Raw genomic sequence first — 19,637 nt, 5'->3', positions numbered from 1 at the left:
TGACACAACCACCCAAAAAAGTGCAGGCCATTCGATACGTAGGTATCTAGGCTCTCGTTGGGAATATGATGTTGTTGGTCACCAAACACCATGTGAGTTTAACTGCTTTATACCACCAAGTCAGAATGAATGACAAATCAGTCCCATCTGGCATCTTCGTCCTATTGAAGACATCCTCCCCATGCGTTCCATAATGATGGCTAGATGGCAAATCCAACACATTAGCATCACCTTACACAATAACCCCGCCTATAAATACCTCTAGGAATAATGAAGGGGAGATCAACTCTTCAAGGGTACCATCTGTCAACTCATCTTCAGCTTACAGCCTTTGGCTCTCCGTACTGATTAGGTGAACTGGCCTCCTCATCAACCACCACTCTCTCCTCCATTCCTTCTCCTTGTTGTATCATTGTATCAACAATAATGCATATTTATGTATGATTTTTCAGTTCATATTTTAATTTGGATTTAAGTTTTCTCACTTGTGGGTTCTATCCAAATTTATACTAGTTTAGATCTAAATGCATTTAAATTATCGACCCGTTGTGCTTTATAATAGTTTAATTTTGATCGAATTATAATAATGTGTTTCTTGTAATTTTATTTTAAAAAGTTTAGATTTATAATTTAATAAGTATTATTTTACATTCTCTTAAAATTTTAAAAATAAGAATAATTTTTAATGAAGAATTTAGTTAAAAAATTATCCTTTACTAAAACTATTAAAATATAATATCTTACTAATACTTTAAATTTTAGGATAAATTATAAAATAATCACTAAACTTTGGTGAAATTTCTTTTTTTCTCCACTAAACTATGAAAAGTTACATTTTGATCACTAAAGTTATCGACTTATAAAATTTTGGTCGTCAGATGCTAATTGTCTTAACAACCTTAACGAAAAAGTGAGGTAGGACATTAATTCAAGGGTTAATGTAACAACCTTAACGAAAAAGTGAGGTGGGACATTAATTCAAGGGTTAATATCCATTTTGATCCATGAATTATAGCTAAAACATATAATTTAGTACTTTACAACATTTTCAACAATAATTCTTAAAAATAAAAAAATATTTAAAAATTATGAAAATTTTCATTTTTTGAAGTTATAAAAATATTTTTAAAAATTATAATTATGTAAAAAGTAAAAAAATTCATAAAATTCTAAACATTATATAATAAACAAAACACATACTTACAATTTTTCTAAAAAATTCATAATTATGTAAAAAATAATAATAAACAAAACACGTACTTACATATTTTTATAAATTTTATGAATTTTCTAAAGATTTTTAATATTTTTCAGAATAATTTTAAAAATATTGTAAAAGTACCAAATTGAATGTTTTAGTTATAGTTCAAGGATCAAATTGTATATTAACTCTTGAATTAATGTGCCACCCTACTTTTCCGTTAAGTTTGTAATGACTTTAACAAACGAGTGACCAAAACATTATAAGGTAATAATTTTAGTGATCAAAATATAACTTTTCATAGTATAGTAATAAAAAATGAAATTTCATCGAATTTAGTGAGATTTTTATAATTTACCTTAAATTTTAACATAGTTTTCAATTCCAACTTACTTGGTTACGTGTATATTAGATAGATCGTAATTTTGAGCACGCAAATGTGTAAGTATTTTATTGCGTAGATCATATATCACATGATTTTATATTCTAATAACTAGTAAAATACACTTAAGGTCCGTTTGGAAGTCAGGAAAACATTTTCTGGAAAATGTTTTCTTGGTTTTACAGTGTTTGGAAACTTGAAAACATTTTCCATTTGGAAAATGTTTTCCAAGTCACAGGTAAAATGACTTGCAATTTGGGGAAAATGTTTTACCGATTTCATTTCTGTAAGACATTTTCCATCTCCTTCTTCATCCAGGTAAAATTCCTTCTCCTTCTTCCATTCTTCAACTTCTTATATATCTCTTCTCATTTTCCTTAGTCCGTTGCATATCTTCTCTTCTCAGGAAAATTATACGCTGTTGTTTCGTTTCCTCTCTTTCTCAGGCAAATCTCATTCCTCTTCGCAGTGTTTTGGTTAAGGTATGACATCTTCTTTAATTAAAGCTGTTTTTTTTCTTCTTGTTCTTTACTTGTCCACATTTGAACTGATTCTATGCCTGAAATTTTATGCATTTCTTTGTTTCTTTATTTTTAATTTTTTTCTGGGTTTGGGAAATTCTATCGATTCAAGGCAATGAAAATGTAATCTGGTGCCACGTTTTGTTTGCAAATGTGCTTGATTCTTGTGCTTGTTGTTTTTGGAAATGTTTGCCCAAACCTTAACAACCTTAACAAGTTAGGGTTTTGGTGTGGATGATATTTCAATGTTAGGAAATGGTTGCCTCTATCTTCTTTGAAGTTGCCCGTGCTTCATATCATTCTTGATACTTGAACACTATAAATATAATATGCAAATATGTCAACTATAGCTTTTGTAATTGCAATATCATTTCAGATTTTTATGTTGGGTTTATGTTTGAGCCAAATTTCATGAAATACATGATGAGTTATTATCTTTTGTGGAGTTCAATAAATTGTTATTTTAAGGTAAGTCTCTGCAAGCAGTAGAGAAATATTTTTTTTTCAGTCATTTTTAGATCGTTATCTTTTCAAGGATAAATGGAAGACCAATACAAAATCAACCACCACAGAAGCCAAATATAACAAAATGTCGAAAGGAAATAAAAAATAGGTTTGGATGATCAAATCAATCAAATGCCAAAGCTTCCTCAAGCACTCGTGTAGCACTTATGCATCCTCTTTTTTGTTTCTTCTTCTTCTTCTTCTTCTTCTACCCGTTGTTTTTCTAATGCTATAATAACTGCCACTTTTTCACAACCAAAGCTCCTCAGTTTCGTCAATAATGATAGCCCTAAACAGCAAACCATTGCTATTGAGAAGGCAAAATTAATAAATAAAATTGAAACCTTCCATAACAAGTATAATATGTATATCTATTTGTATTGCATGTTCTATTTCAAGTATTCCTTCATTCATACAACCTTGAATATGAGTCTCAATTTCTCACTTTGTTGTTTCTGTTTGGTTTTGTAATTTTAGAACTAATGTTTATTTTATTTTATAATAAACATAGAAATTAAATTATCATTGCAGCCATAGTAACGAATGTGGACTATAGTGTGGTGTTGGGTAAAACCTTTATTTTAAAAAAGAATTAAGTAATATATATATACCCTGAGGCCTGAGCCATTCACCTTGACTCATTCATTCTTTTTCATTATACAAATATAGCTGGCTGAAGAGGTTACCTGCACCCTGAAAATTGTAGCAGTTTGCTTTCGGTAAAGAACTATAGAAGGACATTGTTCCATGGATACCTATGAGTAAATTGAATTGATTGTAGCTGGACAGCGAATTTTACAATTATCTGGCTTCTTCTACCTTTCCATCTTCCGTCCCTTTCGTTAAGAAAATATCTTCTATTTCTAGGAGAAATTCAATGTAATAGAAACCAAGAAATTTTATTGTGAAAGTATGATGTTTCAAGTCCTAAACAAACAAAAAGCTGTTTGAAAATGAAAAAGAAAATCTATTTTTACTCCAAAATACGTGATGAGTTACCGATGCTTTGGTGGTGAATTTCTTTTTTACTCCAGGTCACTTTAACCTTTTACTTTTCCTTTTCTTCAACTCTTATCACTCTGAATTCATGCATGTAAGGTTGTTTAGGTCATTCATAAAATTTCAAGTCAAAAAGGAAGAATACCTACTTACACACAACTGCAAGTTATGGTTCAAGAATTGTGTTAACTTGTCTGAATTCATGTATATAATATTGTGTTAACATTTCCATGTCTTCTAGCACCAGAGATATGGCCCCATTGTGATAAAAAGAATGGTAGCAAACTACAACATGCGAACATTGAGATGCTTGGCTTATTTTTAGCTTCTGCACAATTTGCTTGCCAATTTCCTCTTGTATGTTCATTTGGATGACCTGCAATTAATAGCCCAAAAGTTTCTCTGAATTAGTTTTTCTTCATTTATAACCACCATGTTCAAATCATTTCAACATTTTTTACTACCACGTTATATTTAAGACAACATTCAAGCAGATATAGCTGCAAAAAAAAAAAAAAAAAAGAAGTGAAGATGTTAGTATTTAGCAAGAAACAGGAAAAAAAGAAAAAAGGTGAACCCTGTTCATGAGGATTGTGTGCTGCAGTGCTAGAAATCAAACAATTATGAAGTGGTCGAACCAAATATCATACAAGAAAAGAGAATCAAAAATATGAAAAGAAGTATTAACATGCCTTATTTGGTCACTATAATTGTAATATATGTGAAAATAATTTAAAATATAAATTTATTAATATATGAAAAAATAATTTTTTAAAAATATTTCCAGAAAATCTACTAAACAATCGAAAATATTTTACATAAATTCATCTAAATACTAAAAAATAAATTATTTTTAGAAATTATTTTTGAAAAATATTTTCCTGATAAATAAACTAAGCCTTAATAAGATTCAAAATTTCCAGCCTTTTTTTCTGTCTTTTATATGATGATTCATGGTCAATCATATGTACGTGGACTCCATGTTGATCGCGTAAAATCAAACTCTGGTTTTTTTGTTATTTTTTATCTTTCTAGTTTATGAGATAAGCTAATCACACATATTAAATTGATATTAAAAATAAAATAAATATGACGAAATTATTAATGTGATGTTTTACAAATTCGATAAAATATTAGTTTGAAAATTCAAAATAGTCTTTTTCGAGTTTCGACAAATCCTGATGATGAGGCAAATTTTGAATTAATTATCTTTTCAAGTGGGGTTTCTCTATAAATACTAACCAAAATCACTTGGATTTAACTTTCATTCTTCTTCTGTTTTCTGTGTTTTAATTTCAGATATGGAAACTCAACTTTCTTCCGATAATGGTTATGCCGGGAACAACACTAGTGTAAGTTTTTCTACCCTTTAATTTGCATGCAATTATTTTCAAATTCATTGGGCTTTTTTATTTCTTTACCTCTTTAGCTTCTGTCATGAGACTATGAAAGCTTGAAAATATTGGCGATCGTTAAGATTTTAAATATTTTTCTTCTTCTTAATCCTGAGCTTGAAAAGATTATTCTGGTGTTCAGTGGGTTCTTTTCTGTTTACACACGTAATATCAATGGTTCATCACAAATCGTTACTGTGTATATTTACCTTTTTCTCATTAACTGTATAATTAATTCACTTCATGTTCTTGGGTGAGGGTACCTTTCTACTCACGCCACCTTAATTATTTTCAACTTTGGTTATCTCAAGACACCCTTTGTGACAAGGAATTGCAATTGAATGATATTTTTGGTTTATATAGGAAATCTATATTATAAATAACCCTTTTTCGTTGGCCTGGCAGCTTTACAACAAGTGTTCAGTTGATACGTTATCAGATTTTTTTATATGATATTTAAGTTCTCTATATTTTTATACTTGGTATCTGCTATAAAGTTATATATATATATATATATATATATATATATATATATATATAACTAATAGACAACTGTTTTCATTGTCAATGACAGTCTGAAGAAAATTTAAAAAGGCAGAAAGAAATTGATGAATGGCTGCCAATTACATCATCAAGGAATGCGAAATGGTGGTATTCAGCTTTCCACAATGTGACAGCAATGGTTGGAGCTGGTGTCCTCAGTCTCCCCTATGCATTATCAGAACTTGGGTGGTAATGTTCTCAACACTTCATTCATTGCAAGCTTAATTATTGTAGCCAAGCAAGCAAGCGTATAGTCTTAATTTAACTTATGTATTTGCTTTTTCAGGGGACCTGGTGTGGCTGTCCTAGTCCTATCATGGATCATAACTCTCTATACTCTATGGCAAATGGTCGAGATGCACGAGATGGTTCCCGGAAAACGTTTCGACCGATACCACGAACTCGGCCAATACGCCTTTGGTGAAAAACTCGGTCTCTACATTGTGGTGCCACAACAACTTATTGTTGAAGTTGGTGTCTGTATAGTTTACATGGTTACAGGCGGTAAATCATTGGAGAAGTTCCATGACACTGTCTGCAGTACCTGCAAACAGATAAAACTAACCTATTTCATCATGATTTTCGCGTCCGTTCACTTTGTGCTGTCTCACCTCCCCAACTTCAACTCCATTTCTGGTGTCTCCTTGGCTGCAGCAGTCATGTCCTTGAGGTATCTATCTATCTATCTATCTATCTATCTATCTATCTATCTATCTATCAATGTCCAATGCATGATTTGGTGGTCATTATTGCCATACCAGTTACTCTACAATTGCTTGGGGAGCTTCAGTGGCTAAGAGTATTCAACCAGAGGTACAATATGGGTACAAAGCCAAGACTGCAGCAGGGACAGTATTCAATTTCTTCAGTGGTTTGGGAGATATAGCTTTTGCCTATGCAGGCCACAATGTGGTCTTGGAGATCCAAGCTACAATCCCATCTACACCCGAAAAGCCCTCAAAAGGACCGATGTGGAAAGGCGTTATCGTTGCATATATTGTCGTGGCCTTGTGCTACTTCCCTGTTGCCTTAATTGGCTACTGGATGTTCGGTAATTCTATCGAAGATAACATTCTCATCTCATTGGAGAAACCAGCATGGCTTATTGCAATGGCTAACATATTTGTAGTTATTCACGTGATTGGAAGCTACCAGGTTTATATAGATCAATCATCAATATTTCTCATCATTCTTGTTTTAGATTCTATCATAATTTTGGTTTTATGTAGATCTATGCAATGCCGGTGTTCGACATGATCGAGACCGTACTAGTAAAGAAACTAAATTTCAGACCCTCGACGACACTTCGATTCTTTGTTCGAAACTTTTATGTTGGTAAGTTAACTCTTTTAACTTATTTCAACAAATTTGAAAGCAAATCAAAAACGTAATTTATATATATATGTTCATATCTTCTTTCGCAGCATTTACGATGTTTATTGCCATTACCTTTCCCTTCTTTGGTGGTCTTCTCGGATTTTTCGGAGGATTTGCCTTTGCACCAACAACATACTTTGTAAGTCGCATTCTCTCTCTTCATGTCATCTTAGTTTTCGGTAGTATCCCAGAGATTTAAATTTCGAAACTCAGATTTCCCATTGTGGCGCCCTTCAATTTCTCAATTTGACTTTTGTTTTCTTCTTCAGCTGCCTTGCATCATATGGCTTGCCATCTACAAACCAAAGAAATTCGGACTATCATGGTGGACTAACTGGGTAAGAGAAGTTGATTCAAACTTCACCAACCCCATTGTCTCAATGTGCTGATTTGGCGCTTTTTTTTTTTTTTTGCCCAGATCTGCATCGTATTTGGCGTATGCTTGATGGTGCTGTCACCAATTGGAGGGTTGAGACAGATCATACTTCAAGCCAAAGAATATGAATTTTACTCTTAAATTGGAGTAGGGGATGTAGGAACAACTGAAGAAGCTGATAGTTAAAGCCATTGTCAATAGTTAACTTTGACAGCGTTCATCGGAGATCAAATCCACCGCCGTCCGTGGCATTGATTATTTGGTTCTTATGAACAAGGGAACTGTGGCCGTTGAAAGCAAACTACATGAGAATTTACCATCTTTGCTTTTGCATCTATTATTTTTATACTTATTTTCAACATAAAGTGAATTGACCGAGTGTATGTATGTATTTTATTATTCAATAAAATAGTTAAAAATATGTAAACTATAAATATCTATACTTTTTTATCTTTATAAAATCGATATAATTAATAAATTAATAATAATATCAATTTATTCAGGGTTATAAATTTAAAAGCCTTTAAAAAAAAATAAAGCAATTAAACTCTTCGACTTAACTTGTACTCAATTGAACTCTTACCATTAATCTAAAAGTTCAACTAAACTTCTCCAACTCTTAAAACCAACTAACATGCTTATCAAATTGCATTACGTAACAGGTCCAAATTTAAGCTTTTCATTGTTTTTCTAATAAAAACATTATAAAACTATAAAAATTTAATACAATTTATTTTAAAAAAATTAATCTTCCCACCTATCTCCTTCTCCACTCTTTCTCCCATGCCACAGTCCTTCACTCAAGCTCCATTAGGGCATTTTTTTTTTTGAGGTCCCTAACCACCAATGAACTTGTACATGTTCACCCCTCGTTGCACCTCTATCCTAACTCATATAACTGCTCCATCCTAGAATATAGTAACATAGATATGGTTGTTTTGGCTGAAAAAGTACATTAGACAAGATTCAAGTATAATAAATTCTAGATCCATTTATGAAATTATTCATTTGTGGTGTTCATAGTGTGACTTACCTCAATCTTGAGTAAGTGATGGATTATGTGTGCACGACTCGTATACTTTGATATATTAAAAGCTTGAGCTAAGTTGGTAATATCGTCAGAAGCTGGTAAGTTTAGTATACGACTTATGCATGATAAAGTTTCACTTACAGTAATGGAATTCATATTCCAATAAAAAGGGTAAATGATATCCTCTTATCGGCATACATGATAAATGAAAAAGTAATGTGGCAACTGGTCAATTGTCTAAAGACAAATTAATTAATTACTATATCTTAATAATTGACTTTTTCATTAAGGAAGATGTAATGATTAGCATGAGACAAAATAGAATCATATTGGAAAAATAAATTTATTGCAAAGAGATTAAGGATGTCCTATAACGGTAACACACATATAGCGAGGTCATTGGATGAGCACTTGATAAACAACTTTAGTAATAGTACATAATGGGGAGAGCTTAGTCATGGTACTTTAGTGGAATAACTTCATAACTAAATAATATTGTAATTAAAAAATAAAGAGTTAGAACTTAATTACAAATTATTTGAGCTTTAATTATATATGTCCAATTAGTCCTTCGCTATATCCTTATGGTTTGCATTTGAATAAATGATGTGAATATATGAAAACAATGAATAAGAGAAATAGATTATGTAGATCATTATTTGTAATAAATGTGTTTTCTCACCATAAACAAGAGATGACATAGAGATTATATTAATTTATTTGATTTATTGTTTAATTAAATTATAATTAAAATTTGAAGTTTGAAGTAAAAATTAAATTAATTAATCATCATAGTTTCATAAAATAAGCTAATTAAATTTATTTACTTATAGATTCCGATCTGATAAACTTCATACGCCTTTAATGGGATTGAAATTGGGTTGAGAAAATAATTTTATTTAGTTGAATATTTTGGATATAGGTAAAATTTCTTATTGGATTGAATAAATTATATGATTTGGTTTAAAAACTAGATAACACATATATTTGTACCCAATACATGATGAAACCTAACTACGTTCAATGTATAGCAATGGGCGACAAATCCTAGTCCCAGAAAGAGGTCGTTGTCACCCACATATTACTCCTGGTGGGAGTATGTTTTTTTCCTATTAAAATATTATTATTTGGTCACACCTTATTTGTTGAGACTCTTGTTATTTTCTTTATAAATAGAGACTATGGGCTAGGTCAAATTACACCATTCACAACGAGGTTGCTCTGTTGGAATAAAGGGAAATTATTGCACACAAAATAATACTATTCTTCATAACTTTTCTAACCTTAGAAAGTTTTCATATAACAGGTGTCGAAAATGGTGGATTTGAACCCTATTTCTATAGTTCGAGCTCTTAAATATTAATATTTAGTATTTACGAGGTTAATATATAAATATATTGAAGTTTAGTCTAGTAGCTTTGTTGAATTGATAGTTAATTAAGGTGCATAGACTAAATTGTAAAAGTTTTGTCACTATGGATTTTTAATTAGCTAAGGGTTCAAAATGGTTATTAAACCATTTTTTATTCAAAAGTGGAAATAGATGCCATCCATTAATTTTAGTTAATATTGATTAAGATTAATTAATTAATTAAGGTTAATTAACTTATAATTAAGATATAAAAGACAAAATAAAAAAAGATGACATTTCTTTCATCTTCTTCATTTGATTGTGAGAAAAAGAAATAAAAAGGGTTTCAAAACATTTCAATGTTCGATCCCTCAATTAGTAAGATTTCTAAGTTCTTTTTTTTATAATTTTTATATTTTTGAGGTCATGAGAGCTTGATTTAGCTAGCCCATGTACCAATTTGCAAAACTATTGAAGCTTCTAAAAGTTTCCGTTGATGATTTTTTAAAGAAATTGGTGTTAAATTGATAGATTTAAAGCTTAGAAGCGAAAAAGGGCTAGATTGTAAAGTTTAATTGTTAGTTTTTTGAATATAAGGACTAAAGTCTATAGATTGTGAAATTGATATGAAATTTCCATAATCTTAGATAATAGAGGGTCATAAAAGGTTGTAATTGAGATCGATTATGAAACTGAAGCTCAAAATTGAAAGTTATGGCAAATTTGGTTTTAGGGACTAAATTGAATAAAATGAAAAACTTTAGAGGGATTGAAAAAAATGAAATTGATATGATTCATGCATCTAATAAGATGATATGAAATGTTTGGAATTGATAAATTGAACATAATTATTGTATAGATCGAGAATTGAACCAAACTGAAGATAATTAGGGAAAAGGCAAAATTGTTGATTAGTCTTTAATGACTTGTTCGTTATGTTTCCAAGTAAGTTCATATGGAACGTACTATTTCATTTCATGTTATAATTTAATTGTAATTATTTTGCTTATTAGTTTATATAAATGTGAATTTGGTGATTTTGACATTAATTGGACTAAATTGCTAAGTATGAAAAATATGATATTTATGAACAGGTATAAGGTACCAAAATGGAAATGGAATGTTTATAAGATTGGTATGATATGTATATGATGTTATAGGGATTGAAATGATATGATTAGAGTAATAATACTCGTGTGAACTTAGTAAAGGATTAGGATACGTATGGCATGCCATTAGGGTCAAATATAGAATTGATCAATGATTTACATGGTTATATGAGACCCAACATTTTTTTATAGATTCTCAGTTTATATGTATCATTGGTTTAGCCCGAGCAAACTTGATCACTGTCAGCTTGTGTGAGTAATATAGTATCGTCTATCCGAGTTGATTTACTAAAGTTCTCTCGAGCGGAAATGGTAACCTTATGGAAATGAAATTGTTGAAATGATTTGAACATGAATTGAATTACGTATGCTTTCAAATTAAATATGAATTGGATGGTATATGATATTAAATGGAACTACTGTATTTATATATGTTTGTGTTATAAGTTCTTGATGTGTAAGTGAACTAACCTATTGGTTGTATGTATTGATATGTATATGATACTATAAGGATGCCAAGGGATGTCATATAGAATGTCAATGTATTTAAATGTTTAATTTGTTGTAATGTAAATGTAAGTTAAGTAAATTTTATATGGATTTACTAAACATTTAGTATGCTTACTCCTTTGCCTCCCTTTTTCCTTATAGATTTCCAACTTGCGGAACGTGTCTATCGCATCATCGAGAAGCTCACAATATTCCGTTATTGATTCAGTATTTTTTTCTATTGTTTTAAAACTCAGTTTTGTGACATGTATATAGGTGTTATGCATTTGTTAACCCTGAATGTTGGAATAGCTTGAAACATTTCCAATGCTTGATTTGGCCATGTTAATGTCTAATGTAAATGGTTTGCTTTTGGAAAATATGGTGAACTATAAATAATGCTTAAAATAGTATGTTTGAACACTGATTAGTATAGATTGGAAGTTGGTTATTGAATGGCTAATTGGTTGGATGAATTGCTCAAAATTGAATAGGTTGAAATGGGATTATTTATGCTAAATTGAGGTTATATTGAATTGGTTGAATTGAAATGATTAAATGGTTTGTTTTGACAAGTTTTTGGTATGGTATGGTTAAGTTGAATTTGAGCGTTTTAAATTTGTTAGGTAGAAATCAGTTGATATAGGAATTTAGTGGACTGCATATAATGTTGCTACATCACACCCTAAATGTCGTGACATTGACTTTATTTTATTTTGAAAACTTTACAAAATGATCCCCAATTTAAGAGCTTCGAACTTCGAAGTCACAACACCACTTAGTGAATGTCATGACACCAACCTTTGAAGTCGCGATGTTGAACCCCAAAGTCGCAACACTCATCCTTTATAACTTATAAAAATTTGCAATATGGTCTTTGATCTAGGAAGTTTGTATTCGATCTTCGATGTCACGACACCAAGCTCTATTAGTTGCAAAATTGCCTTAATTGTTTCGAAAAACCTTTTTGATCAACTCTTAATTGATTTTGGGAGGGTATCATGCTTTCGTAAGTTCATGCAAGACTTAGTCATGATTTGTATTGAATGTTATGTGAATGATGTATGCCACACCCCAATATCAGCGAATTTGACAAAATGACCAACAGTCATGCATGGTACCTGTCTTAGCGTGCTATTATAGCACAGTCTGCCATTTTACAAACTTCTACCAAGCTAGTTTGGCACAAAATATCCGCTTGTATAGTATCTAAGGATTCTACCTCGGGGTGTTTTACAATTGAAGAAAGAGTACACTAACCAAAAAGTAGGCCTCAGATTTTTGACTATACATGATGTGCTTACCCAGTATATGAGAAAGCTATGAGCAATTAGATCGTCTTCAAGAGCACGCTTTATTAGAGTTACCGCCAAAGGTATAGTACATCTAGTTTGCTCGAACACTATGCAATATGAGTTCTATAACGAGTTTTGTTAGGATTCAACTGAATGAATTAACTGGTCGAACCAGATCTTCACTAGATTATATTTTATATTTTTCTTGATTTTTGTAGGGCATTTAAGGGACAATTTCTATATGTATTCGACACTTTTTAAGATCCACTAAGAGAAACTAAGTATATATGGTACGAATGGAACATTTTAGATGGTTTTTCTTTCCATCTACTCTATGTTCTGGTACTTCTTCCAAAACCTAAACAATCCCTTCTTCTTTTTTAGGATTGGAAGATAATATTTTTAGCTTAATCGGTCGATGTTTCAGTCTCCTAGTCTGTCTAATAGCTTTGCATGTCATGATTTTGAAAGAGTAAGGATGTTAATAGGCATAAAAATAGTAAGGTATGAATAGGAGGCCCTCCATGTGAGTCGTCTGTAATTGAGATGTTAGTAAATTGTCTGTAAATGAGATTTTAATGAAAGTTCCATAATCTTTTAGCAGCTACACTTACTAGTTCGAGTTGGATTATTGGAACAGAAACACTGAGTTAAAGTGAAGGTGAGTTCTCAGGTGAGTCCCTAATCTTGAATCCTACAAGTCATTTCAGAAAGTTTCTTCTTATGATTGATGTTCCAATAACGGTGCATGAGTCCGTGAGTGACTGTTGAATGTTTATATATGATCCCCATATAGTATCTGAATGAATTTAAGTGTGTGATGTGTTGTGTGTATGGGTGCATGTGGTCTTGTGAAGCCATTGTATGTTCATACTTGGAGCGTATATTATGTTGCATGATTGTATCAATGTGTGGTAAACATGTGAATAAGTATGATTACGTTATGGGTATGATTAAATTCTACATGAATGTGTACGTATGTTATATGTAAGATGCATGATTAAAAGGGAGTTTGACGGAGTGTCAAGAAATTATGTGATATGAGATTTGACCTCGCGGTGGTATTCGACGAAGTCTATTGAGACAGTAAACACGAATTTCGATACGGCAAACTAAGTAAAGACCATGGCCATGGCATATTCTGGAAAATGTGGATGGGCCGCATTTATCTACTAAGGTTTCTACATGTTCTAGGCCAATGATGGGCAAACCTTACATGATGATAAGTTTAGGGAAATCCATATCACAAACATGACAATTCATGTAGTGCCTTGGTGGAAACCAAACAAAGCCTTTTTAGGCAAGTTACTTGTGAAGCCTTTATGGCGTGTTCAGTAATGCCTAAAGGGCTAGTAATGGTTAGTCGCCTTCGTGGCAAAGTCTGGTTATTCATTGAATTGGTTCCAGATGGAGCTTACTTTATGAGTCCTAATCTATAACTTCGCTATAGTAATATTTTAAAAAGAGAATACAGTGTACCCGAAAGTATGGGCGGTGTAAGTGTCCACAAAGTCTAAGCAAATCCATATTCTGTAAAATAGGTTATTTGATTCTATGGTATTTGTAACACCCCACACCCGTACCCTATGACGAGACGGAACACGAGGCGTTACCTACTTGAACACATACATTCCTACGTTTCTGAATCATCAAGATCTGGTCAAATTTAAAACTGTCTAAACTGCTTCAATATGGCCTACGAGAAACATTCATTTAAAAACATATCGGAACCAATTCGGGTCCTTCAACGAACTCTGAAAAATAACACTAGACATAGGGGCACACGCCCGTGTGGAAGGGGAAACACGCCCATGTGACCAATTCGACATGGTCGTGCTGTTGGCCCGTGTGGCTCACACGGCCTAAGCATACAGAGACACGCCCGTGTCCTTTCCCCATGTGGAATTAATTTTAATTTAGAACCTACAGGAGTTTTCACACGGCCTGGCACATGCCCATGTCCTTGGTCTGTGTCCCTCACACGGCCATGACATACCCGTGTCCTAGCCCTTGTGCAAAAACTTGGACATTCTGTTTCTGACGTCAGCAATTCTTAAGGGCACACGTCAAGGCACATGCCCGTGTGCTAGGTCATGCCCTTCACACGACTAAGATACATGGCTGTATCTCTGCCCGTGTGTTTACTTTCATGCATACTGACTTGCAATTTTTACGTGTAGGGGACACACGGCCTGATCACACGCCCATGTGGCGGGCCGTGTGTCACATCGGCCTAGATACACGCCCGTGTGCCTACCCGTGTGGGAAAAATGAGGATATATACCAAGCCTCTTTGTAATGCCCCGTAACCGAGACCGTCGCCGGATTCGAATACGAGGTATTAACGGACTTAATTCATTACTTATACAGCTCAAACAATTTTTTTTAAAACTTCCAGACAAGCTGGCAATCTATGTTATAGTCGCTTAAAAATTCATATATCGAGTTTCGAAACTCGAAATATAATTATGTAAATTTTTCCTAAAACTAGACTCATATATATATCTACTAATTTTTTTATAGAATTTTTGGCCAGACCAATTAGTTCAGTTTATTAGTTAAAATCTCCCCTATTTCAGGGTTCGACGTCTCTGACCTCTGTGTATTACAAATCAGATTTCTCTCTATACAGAATTTCAATGACTATGACATTTGTTTCTCTTAAAACTAGACTCAATAAGGAATCCGTACATATAAAGAATGACTTCTAATTATTTTTTTACAATTTATGGTGAATTCTTAAAGTCAGAACAGGGGATCCAGAAATCACTCTGGTCCTATTTCACAAAATTTCAAATATCTCATAAAATATAATTCATATACCTGTTTTGTTCAATCCATATGAAAATAGACTCATTAAGCTTCGATTCCTTAACTTATTCATCATTTAACTCAATTTCTAATATTTTTAGTAATTTTTCAAATTCACATCATTGCTACAACAATATTCTATTTTATAACAAATTTCACTTTACTGTAGATTTCCATGGACTAAATAGCATTTTAAACATACATGGCATCAAATATGATTTAGATTGGCCATTCCAATGGCTAATCATTCACAAACCCTTTTCTTACCAAACCATAACCATGTCATAAAATCATTTACACAAAGTGAGTATTTTGCCATACATGCCACATTCAAAATACACAAGCCATTTTACCAATTTAGGCCTTCGGATAGTGTGAACGAGTCTTCGACCTATCTCGATTCTCAAGCCAGCTTGTCATCAACTACAATGAATGAAAAGAAGGGGGTAAGCATAAATGCTTAGTAAGTTCACATGCAAATAGCAAGTAACATAATCATGCAATTCCACATAAAACATCATTTGCATAAACAACATCAAGACATTCGTGTTTCGTTTGCATTTAATATCTTTCTACGATTTCATCATACCAAGTTCTCAACCCAAAGATTTAAGCACATACCTGTCAAATTTTCTCATTCACTACATTTACCAATATATCACCTTCATTTTAGGCATTCTTCTCATTCACTTAAGATTCACCCGTTGAACACATTGGAATATAATTCGAATACGCAGATTTCATGAACGTAAGTGCCATACCCGCAGCTAGACAAACTCAATAGCCTGCGGAACTTATGTAGCCAAGCTACCATGTAACCCACCCATAAGTGAACTCGGACTCAACTCAACGAGATCGGGCGTTTGCATCCATAAGTGAACTCGGACTCAACTCAACGAGTTCGGATGCCTAGTTACATCTCACGAACTCGGACTCAACTCAATGAGTTCAGAACTCAAATATCCTAGTGACATGTCACTTGTATTCTATTCTATTCCCAAGGCTCAAACGGGCTTTTTCCTCTATTACACATCTTTGCCGTCTTCCACAGAATATCGAAATCGATACTTCGGTGATAGTTCATACTTATCAAGTAATTCACGTAAGTACATATTATTCAACAATAACCACAAAACATAACATTTCATGATAATAATAAGCATCAAATCATATAAATAACATTAAATTGCTTAAAATGAAAATTATGTTACTACATTTACACATGAACTTACCTCGATACAAAATATAGCAATCGAGCCTATTCTTCGTAAACTTTGTTTTTCCCTCGATCGCGACTTGAATCTCGTTTCTCTTGATCTATAATGCCAAATTAATCTTATTTAATACATACATTCATCAAAACAGTCTTTAATATGAACTTTTGCAAAATTACATTTTTTCCCTAAACTTTTGCATAATTACACTTTTGCCCCTAGGCTCGGGAATTAAACTTCATCCCTTATTCTTATGTTTTATGACATGCTGATCATTTTTCCCTTCTATATAAACATCAAATTCACACTCTAACATGCACTTATGACTATTAGGTATTTTTACCGATTAAGCCCTTTTACTCGTTTTCATTTAAAACCGAGTAGTACAAGTTGTCTAACATAATTTAAAACCTCATATTCTATCATAAAACACCAAAGTACACAAATTTCACCTATTGGTATTTTTCCAAATATGAACCCTAGGTTGAATTATTGCTAGCAAAAGCTTAATCGAGCTACCGGGATTTCAAAAACATAAAGAACATTAAAAACGGAGCTTGGAATCACTTACTATAGAGCTTGGACGCTTGAAACAAACCCTAGCTATGGATAACCCTTGAAATTTCGGCCTAATGAAGAAGATGGACAAAAATTGCCTTTTAATTTTGTTTTTAATTCATTTTAATAACTAAATGACCAAAATACCCTTCCTACTGAACTTTCAAAAAAATTCCATCCATGTCCAATTTTTGTCCATAGACTTAGAAATTGGTCAAATTGCTATTTAAGACCTCCTCATTAATATTCCAAAGCAATTTCATACTAAAAACTCCTAGAATGCAAGTTTTGCAAATTATTCGATTTAGTCCCTAATTTCAATTTAAGCACTTTAGGCATAGGATTTCATCACGAAATTTTCACACAATCATGCAATCATATCATAAACATCAAAATAATTATAAAATAGTTATTTCTATCTCGGATTTGTGGTCACGAAACCACTATTCCTTTTAGGCCCTAATTCGAGATATTACACTCTTTGCCACCCTTGCATACATAACCTGCATAAAATCACTCTATGCCAATACAAGGATACATCATATAGCCAAAATAGCCACCATGGACAACATTTCATTTGTGCAATTTACTCATCCATGAAAATATCATCTTCAATTTATAAATATCAAAATAAGTATTGACCATTATCCATGGCCCTATACAAAATAAAGGGATTTATCCCAAGCCAACACATTTGGCTAATTTCTCAATGACAAAAAATATTAAAGTCTAAGTCCTATACATGCCATACACAAAAACAAGAATTCTAACTATACCGAGTGTTCAGGATGAGAGTGTGATCGTAACCTTTGACATCCGATGCTTCTCAAGCTATGTAGGCGACACTATAAGAAAATGGAAAAGAGAGGGAGTAAGCATAAAACTTAGTAAGAAGCATGCAAATACATAGCAGCAACTATACCATTCATCAACATGCTCTTAATATAAAAAAGTTATAAGCACAACTTACTTCATCCCACTACACATCATATAATATATTTTGAACTCACGTCTCATACATACCGAATAAGTACATGTACCATTCACAACACAGTTATACTTTTCTCTAAATTTTAAACCATAACTCTCACCGTTGAACCATTCAGAACGTTACCGGATATTCAATAAACCTCAACATGGGATAGGATGCTGATGCCATGTCCTGGACATGGTCTTACACTAGCTTAACTCGTAGCCGATGCATCTCCCAGACATGTCTTACACTGGCTTACATTTCGAGGCTGATGTATGTCCCAGACATGTCTTACACTAGCTCTCGTCTTACTGCCGATGCTATGCCCCGAACATGGTCTTACACTGGCTCTCGTAATGTGGCCGATGCATGTCCCAGACATGTCTTACACTAACTCACAATGGTCCGATTTATTTCCCATGGTTCAAACGACAATTTTGCTATCTTAATTAGCATCATGCCTTCTCATTTCCAAAACCAAGTAATTCATGCTAAATTAACTCATCGCATATAATGACAATGTAGTTGTAATATTTGCATACAACTTACCTCGGTTACAAAATATGGTGCCTAGACGGTTTAATCAATTTGTTTGGCATTCTCCCGGTCTAAGTTCGGATTTGGTATTCCTTGATCTATAATAAAAAAAATTTACAATTTTAGTCACCTTATCGATCTAGGCGCCCAATAATCTATACTTAGGCAAAATGACCATTTTACCCCTACGCCTGAAAATTAATTTTTATCGAATTTCCTCCTATAAAAAGCCTATCCGAACCACTTTTACTCTTATAGAAATCCAAAATTTCCACTATCTCGCACATTTATCATAAAACTTTCAACTTATGCAAAATAGTCCCTACTAGGGTTTTCATGAGAAATCCCTTCACAAAAGTTGTTTATTACACATCTACTACTCATATTCTTTCATAAAATTTTAGAAAACTACACATATACTTTCATGGAAAAACCCTAAACTCTCAACCATTTTGCAAAATAGTCTCTTTAATAGAAAGCTTATGCTTTAATGGGTCCAAAAATGTAAAAATCATCAACAAAAAGTATGTAAATCACTTACTTGCAAGAGAAATAAGTTGCTGAAATTTTTGAAGCTCAAAACCCCTAAAAATGGATGAAAAATCGGTGGGAGAAGGAAGAATGAAAGAAAGAAAAGGTGATAGCTAGGTTTAGGCATTATTTTATTACACATTATGTCATCCCTTTACCTAATGTTGACTTTTCAACATTTTTTTGTCTCCCATGGCCGGCCAAGCTAAGATCTAAGGGTCTTTTTTCCCTTTAAAGACCCCAAGTTGTGATTCATGACAATTTGAAACCCTTAGCTATCAATTTAAGACTTTTGTACTTTATGCAATTTAGTCTTTTTTTACAATTTGGCTCATAAACGTCAAAATTAACTCACCAAATTTTATATACACTACTAATAACATGCTATGACTCTAAAATAATAATAAAATAATTTTTTTCACTTTGGATTTATGGTCCCGAG

The 19,637-nt window shown here is 32.6% G+C and overlaps 1 protein-coding gene across 1 annotated transcript; it reads left to right on the top strand.

Annotated features, from left to right (window-relative positions):
- Positions 1 to 4,793: 4,793 nt before the first annotated feature.
- Positions 4,794 to 7,785, top strand: LOC108459251 (lysine histidine transporter 1). Its single transcript, XM_017758596.2, has 8 exons — positions 4,794 to 4,959; positions 5,576 to 5,733; positions 5,831 to 6,214; positions 6,306 to 6,699; positions 6,774 to 6,879; positions 6,969 to 7,060; positions 7,191 to 7,259; positions 7,340 to 7,785. Exons 1-8 carry the CDS (start codon positions 4,909 to 4,911, stop codon positions 7,436 to 7,438), a joined length of 1,353 nt encoding a protein of 450 aa, XP_017614085.1. The 5' UTR covers positions 4,794 to 4,908; the 3' UTR covers positions 7,439 to 7,785.
- The last annotated feature ends 11,852 nt before the right edge of the window (positions 7,786 to 19,637 follow it).

Source organism: Gossypium arboreum, chromosome 4, assembly GCF_025698485.1.
Source record: "Gossypium arboreum isolate Shixiya-1 chromosome 4, ASM2569848v2, whole genome shotgun sequence".
Taxonomy (NCBI): domain Eukaryota; kingdom Viridiplantae; phylum Streptophyta; class Magnoliopsida; order Malvales; family Malvaceae; genus Gossypium; species Gossypium arboreum.
Note: the sequence above shows the minus strand (reverse complement) of the source record. Positions and strands in the feature narration are given on the sequence as shown.

What these genes read in the sequence shown, in the direction of transcription:
- LOC108459251 (XM_017758596.2), top strand. Translation starts at nt 4,909, where the DNA reads ATGGAAACTCAACTTTCTTCCGATAATGGTTATGCCGGGAACAACACT. An exon ending in TGTTCGAAACTTTTATGTTG is followed by an intron (nt 6,880 to 6,968) that starts GTAAGTTAACTC and finishes CTTCTTTCGCAG; the next exon opens with CATTTACGATGTTTATTGCC. An exon ending in TTGCACCAACAACATACTTT is followed by an intron (nt 7,061 to 7,190) that starts GTAAGTCGCATT and finishes TTTCTTCTTCAG; the next exon opens with CTGCCTTGCATCATATGGCT.